General features: G+C 40.9%; 1 protein-coding gene across 1 annotated transcript; it reads left to right on the top strand.

Moving 5' to 3' along the window:
• The first annotated feature begins 245 nt into the window (after window positions 1–245).
• On the top strand, window positions 246–2,228 carry LOC117148161 (protein YIPF1). The gene is made up of 4 exons (XM_033315396.1): window positions 246–850; window positions 915–1,121; window positions 1,193–1,285; window positions 1,576–2,228. The coding sequence occupies exons 1-4, from the start codon at window positions 365–367 to the stop codon at window positions 1,870–1,872; spliced, it is 1,083 nt and encodes a 360-aa protein (XP_033171287.1). The 5' UTR covers window positions 246–364; the 3' UTR covers window positions 1,873–2,228.
• Window positions 2,229–6,422: the final 4,194 nt, after the last annotated feature.

Genomic DNA, 6,422 nt, shown 5'->3' on the forward strand with positions numbered 1-6,422 from the left:
GAAATATTTTCTATGATGAAAAATAATATTAAATTTAACTCTGTCGTATATTAAATGAAAAATAAAAGGTCATGAAAGTAATTTTCGATATATAAATTGAAGTAATAAATCTTTAAAATATGGTTCATTCCCATTCAATTTTGTGGACTTAATAAAAAAGCCAATCTTAGCCATTTTCGGCTGCTTAGCCCCACCGCCGTCTGCCATCTCTAGCTGACGATCGCAGTCGCCAGCTGATGTGCGTACGCCTATCGATAACCGATAAGCCATCGCTGCCAGCAGATATTTTTTTGGGCCAAGTGCAAAATACGTGTAATATTTACAATTAGCAAATCGAAACCAAACTAGTCGAGCCGAATTCCAAATGGAGACACCCACGGCCGATGACCTGTTGCAGTTCCGCGACTACAGCGGCGGTGCCCCGGCCCAAATCAATGTCAATTCCCCTACGCACAGCGGATCGGGTGTTTCTGGTGGTGGCTCTGCTGGCTCCGGCGGCTCCGTTGGCGGTGGAGGTGCCAACGCACAGCGTCAACGCGGCGATCCGCTGGCGGATCTCATCTACGACATGACCTCCTCGGCTCAGGGATTCTCCGGAGCTGCATCCTCGGGCGGTTCCCAACCGCAAAACTCCTCGCTGGACGGATCCGCCGGCGGTGGAGGCGGTGGTGCGAAGCTGTCACTGTTTACGATCGAGTACTACCAGCAGTTCTTCAACGTGGACACCTATATGGTGCTCGAGCGAATCGCCAACTCCATGATACCGAAACGGGCCGCTGGCAACTATCTGCGCATGAACATCGGCGAGAATCCGGATCTGTATGGACCCTTCTGGATAACCGTCACCCTGGTCGGTAGCATTGAAGTTTTAAAAACTCCCAAAGTAGCATTAACTCTTTCCATTTGCATTTCAGATCTTCTCCATAGCAATAAGTGGTAACATTGCCAGCTATTTGCAGCAAGCCAACGATGCCTACAAATGGCACTACAACTTCCACCTGGTCTCCTATGCAGCTACGTCCATCTTCTTGTATGCCAACATCTTGCCGGCCGTTCTGTGGGCCCTCTTCAAGTACAGCCTGAAGCCCGTGGACTCGGCTGATGCCGTGGAAACGGACAGCGTAAGTTGCATTGGCATTCCCATTCAGCCATCCATCCATCCATCTCGCTCATATTCGGGTTTTTATTGCAGGCCAGCTACACGCCCAGCCTCTTGTCGCTGATGTGCATCTATGGATACAGCCTGGCCATCTATATACCAGTCTCCATTCTCTGGGTGATCAATGTGAGTTTTTTCTCTATAAGTTTTGTAGTTAGACAGGAAATTGTGCTTGCATTCTAGCTATTTGCTAATTTGTATTCCGTGACTTGTCTATATCTGTACTGCTCATTTTGCTGCAACTTTTGAGCATAAGATACTCTTTAATTTTAAATTCAAAGATAGTGATTAGGTTTAATATATTCATTAGTTTCCCATCTAAACGTACATTATGTTTAGTCCATTTGTATATTCACATAGAAACTCTTTTAATTTATACCTTCTAATTGCCAATTGTTTATCCAAATCTCCTGCAGATCTCTCTGCTGCAGTGGCTCCTAGTGATCACAGCCGCCTTGCTTTCGGGCACGGTTTTGATTGCCGTGCTAACGCCAGCGCTGCGCAACTCGCAGTTCTCGCTGTTCCTCATCGTGGGAATCCTGAGTGCCCATGTGGTGCTGGCCGCTGGATTTCTGCTCTACTTCTTTCACAATCCCACAGTCGCGTCGCTGGATCCAGTTGCTCCGACACCAGCTGCACCTGCTGCTCCGGCTGCCCTGAAAGCCGTGACGCAGGCGGTGGTCAACGCAGTGCCCGGCAATCAGACCCACTAGGATGCATTCCGCGAGAAACCAGTTCGTCGTAAATTAAGTTGTCCCTATTTTTATATTCGCTAGAGAGCTGATCGCGTTGGCTGCATCTTCGTGCTTTGTATTCACTTTCAATAACTTTTTCGCGACTGTATATTTATATTATCCTAAAGGTAGATGTACGTGTAATTCCAAAAAAGAAAACAAAAAACCTAAATATAAATATAACAAAAATATCAACACGGAAACAAAAGAAACGCTAGAACTTTTCGCTGGAGTAGTAGAAAATTAAATAAATTTGTCGAAAGATTTAGGAAAGACAGATGAATATGTTAATCATGCCATCATTAAAAAGATTGTAAATATAATCGAAAGTATAACCAAAATGAGTTTTCACTTGGGCATTTGCTGGCTATTTGATTATAATTTGTAAATTCAAAGATTTGCATAATTCGCTGGTTTTCTCTGTGGGTAAAACAAAACCATTATATTATGAGTATATTATTTATATTATATAAACCATTACTTTTCCCATCAGCGGCCATATGGAGAAAGTCCTTTGAGAAAGAGAGAAATGGCATAGAGAAAATGGGCAGGAATGGGGATGCTGGGTTTCCTTTCGCTTCGCTTGTTTTTCGACTTGCCTTTTTGGCCAGCTTCCTTGGTGGTAGTGTTGCCCACACACACACACACACACGCACACATAGTTACCAACTCACACGAACACATGCACACAGGACTATATGGAGGATATATCGAGGACCTCGGGGGGCTATTCATCGTTTTTGCCGCTGTTGTTCATGTTTCGGGCATGCTTTTGCTGAATTTCATGGGCTTGGCGTATTTATTCGAGCAATGTGGGAATTATTCGCAAAGGACGAGGCCAAAACAGGGTGTTTTTTTTTGCTCAGCAGCTAAAAAACTTTCTCTGTGAGGTTTTAGGGAATTATAACAGATTCAAGTAAAACATTTACTACATATTTGACTATAACTATACGTTGTTTATTAAGAAGATTTAAGAAGAATTAAGATTCAAGTAAAATATTTACTACTAAATATTTACTGTTAATTAAAAATTAATAAATCTTGGTAAAGTTATACATCCACAAAGCTTAACTTGATAAAATATAATTTAAAACTTAAAAAATAAATATTATTTACGAACCAGGACGACACCCATTATAACATTTGGTATGTAACTCACGTACATAGGACTCTTTTACGCCTTTCTATGTGTGCGTGTGTGCATGTATGTATGTATACCTATTTGTTTGTGTGTGTATTCAGCTGACTTGCACCCACGCACGTTTATGGAGTATATTCGCATAACGCATCGTTAGATTTGTCCTTTCATATATTCTTTTTCATGCATGTGGATTGAACGTATGTACATCCAACCCATCGCAACTCACACCTTTCGCTGCATTTTTTTTCTAGTCAGAAACAAAAATCCATTTACTTTACATGGCCGAATATACATGGAATAGACATGTGTGGTGCATAGTTGGGTGTACGTGGCGTATACTTGATGTCAGCATCAGAGACACATTGGTCCGATTTTTTGAGTTAAATTCGGAATTTAAATTGAGTAAATCGCAATTTAATTGCACACATAACTGTGAAGCAACTGTATTCAGATTTACACATTCGATAGATATTCGATTGGAACTATTTATTTGCGCTTCACTAGTTTGTTTCATCTGATACTCGTTCATTAATTTCGCGCAGTGTCTGCGCGCTGAAACGCATAAATTTCTGGATGCCGCATTATATATGGCCACTGATTCGATCGATTTGTGGTGGCATATAGATTAACTGATTTGCCATTCAGCTGATTAGCATTCGAGTGGGTGGCTGTGGGCGCCGGAAACGGAAGTCACTCGATGGCTGTTAAAAGTTTTTGCCTCGCTCTCGTCCTCAGTACTTTATTCCGTTATTTGTGCTTTGGGTTTTTGCTTTTTTTTGTCATTTGCTCTATTTTCGGAGAGGGAGTGAAATTAGCTGATGTTCAGCGACTTGTGTGATTCCTTTTTTGTTGGCTCTTAAAGCAATTACGCCATCCCTTTAGCTTTGCATCCCCGCTGCTTTACTCGTTCTTTTCCCATGTGTGCACTGCGAAAAATGGGATAGAGAAGCATTTTAATTTGAATAGTATTCATATGATATACAGTTTAATGAAAAAATGACATAATATATGAATAGATAGATTTATAAAGTAAGTGCACTTTGCATGGGAATGAACATATTTAAATTTGCAAAAATGTTTAATGTCACATTGTTTCGCTCAGTGTACGCCTTTGCCAGCTGGAGTGTGTGTGAGTGACTTAACCCCTTTGAGCCGCCCTCGTAATGCATTTGAAGCGTTAAAACGCCACTTGAGTGAGGATGTTTGGCCCCGGCAAGGAACTTGCACCCTGGTTGCACCCCTTCAAAGGGGGAGGAGGGGGGTGGAGTGTTGCAGAAGGGGCGGGGCTCAAGGGGCTGCTGGCAGAAGTGCATATGCTAATTGGTAAGTGCACGGCTCAACGAGCACCTGTTGAAGTCAGCATCTCTGCACTTGCGAATTTCTGGATCAGATACCGACTGCGAAAGTTCTTCATGCATGTAAATACATACATAGTTACACTATACATACATACATACGTGATTGCATACATATGTATGTACATATATATGTACATACATTCGCCAGCTTAGATAACTTATTTTACAAGTAAATATCTTTAAATGAAAGTTGACTAGTGCCATTTTGAAGTGAAAAGCTTGTTTTTGTCAGCGTCTTAAAATAAAATAAAAAAAAATCTAAATTAGAAATTTATGAAACAAGTTTATTCAAGTAAAATGTAAAACGTAAGATGTATGGGTTAAGTAATATATAGAAAACTTATTGTAAACTTAGCGTCAAATATATAATTTTTATAATCAAGCCGAAAAATGCATGTATACAATATTCTTTAATATTTGATTGATATGCATGATTTTATAAGATTTTTTATTTATTTTTTAAAAGATTTCCGCACGCAGTCTAAATACAAAAGAGTCCTTCTACTTCCGTATGATTATTGATTTATTTTGTTTGCGTTCGGCTTAAGGCAGCTTAGATTATCAAAAAGGACCTTTAAGAGGTGATGGAGAGGGGGAGGGAATATGGTTAAATAGTTTACCGGCTGTTATTGGGTTAATTCTGCAATCCTTTTGCCCCTTCTCAGTGTGTTTGCGTGACTGCTCGTTCTTATTTCCATCCATTTCGTGAATATCCTGCGGCCACACCACCACACACGTAGCCCAGCAGGATGTGACCCCCTCCCCCTTCCCCCCCGCACATGCACTCAATTAAGTGACGGTGTGTGGGTGCGGAGAGTCCTGTGTGTTGACTTGAGAACTTGGCACAACTTTTGCGTACGAGTTGGCCGACTACGTGACAGAGGTTGCAAGTGCCACGCCTCCTACCGCCACCCCCTACCCTCTTTGCAACTCCTTGTTTACCCTTAAAGGCTCTGTGTTTACACAGCTAGACACACCCAGAAAAAAAAGTGTGCAATAATGCTGAAAAAAAACACCAGAGCATTATTTTCTGCATGCTCAAAAAAAAAAAAAAAACACTCAGTTGTATGGGAAAACAAGTTCATTTTCCTAGCAGACTTCAAAATATTAAGGGGTTTTTAATATAGCAATATATTACTATATATATATTATTATATATGCTATTTTTGTCATTGAAATAAAAAAAAATAAAAGCAAGTGCTCACAACACATAATTTTCTTCACCAAAAATCCCATTTAGTTTCGCTTTAAGACACTCCGCTTAAAGTCCAACTATCCAAGTATCCAACTATCCAGCTGCAACTCCAGCTCCACCTCCATCCCCATCTGTCCATTTATGGCCATATATGTGTGTGTCCGAATCTCCGGGTGAGTGCTGACCATCTGCCGGCCGGCCGGTCTCCGTGCTTTTGGGGCGTGTTCCTTGTCGCCCGGTTTGACACAATTTCGAATGCCGCCGCCCAAATGCAGAAATTGCTCCATTTTCGCCATGGCGGCCGAGTCTACAACGGCCCCGGGAAAATTCTCCAGCGGGACAGCGCCCCTACGAGAGCTTTTCCAGCGCGGAAAAGCGTAGAGCTTTCCCCATCGCCGTCGGCAATTGCACATCCATCGTCCTGTTTACACACATACATATGTATATATATATACCAAATCTCATGTATCCAGTTCGGGATTTGGCTTAGATAATCACCAGGATTTGCAGAGTGGCTGCTGGAAGGAAGGGGGGAGGGGGTATAATTTCATTATTCATTTTAATTAATTGAAATTGTTGCAAAGCCAACGGCTGCACGATGACCCCAATGCCAAGTAAGCTCACTAATTGCAATTGACTTCAAAGGAGTAATGCAATTTATTAATATATATTATTTTATATATATAAATATAATTTTTAAGAATTATAACAAGCAGGAAGTTCTGTATTTTTGTAAATTATTTGAAAAAGAAAGCACTATTATTATAAGAGTATTATGCATATATTGGATAACATTTAAATCAATTAAATAATTAAAATGCAATAAAGGCTTCTT

The sequence above is a fragment of the Drosophila mauritiana genome, chromosome X (assembly GCF_004382145.1).
Source record: "Drosophila mauritiana strain mau12 chromosome X, ASM438214v1, whole genome shotgun sequence".
Lineage (NCBI taxonomy): Eukaryota > Metazoa > Arthropoda > Insecta > Diptera > Drosophilidae > Drosophila > Drosophila mauritiana.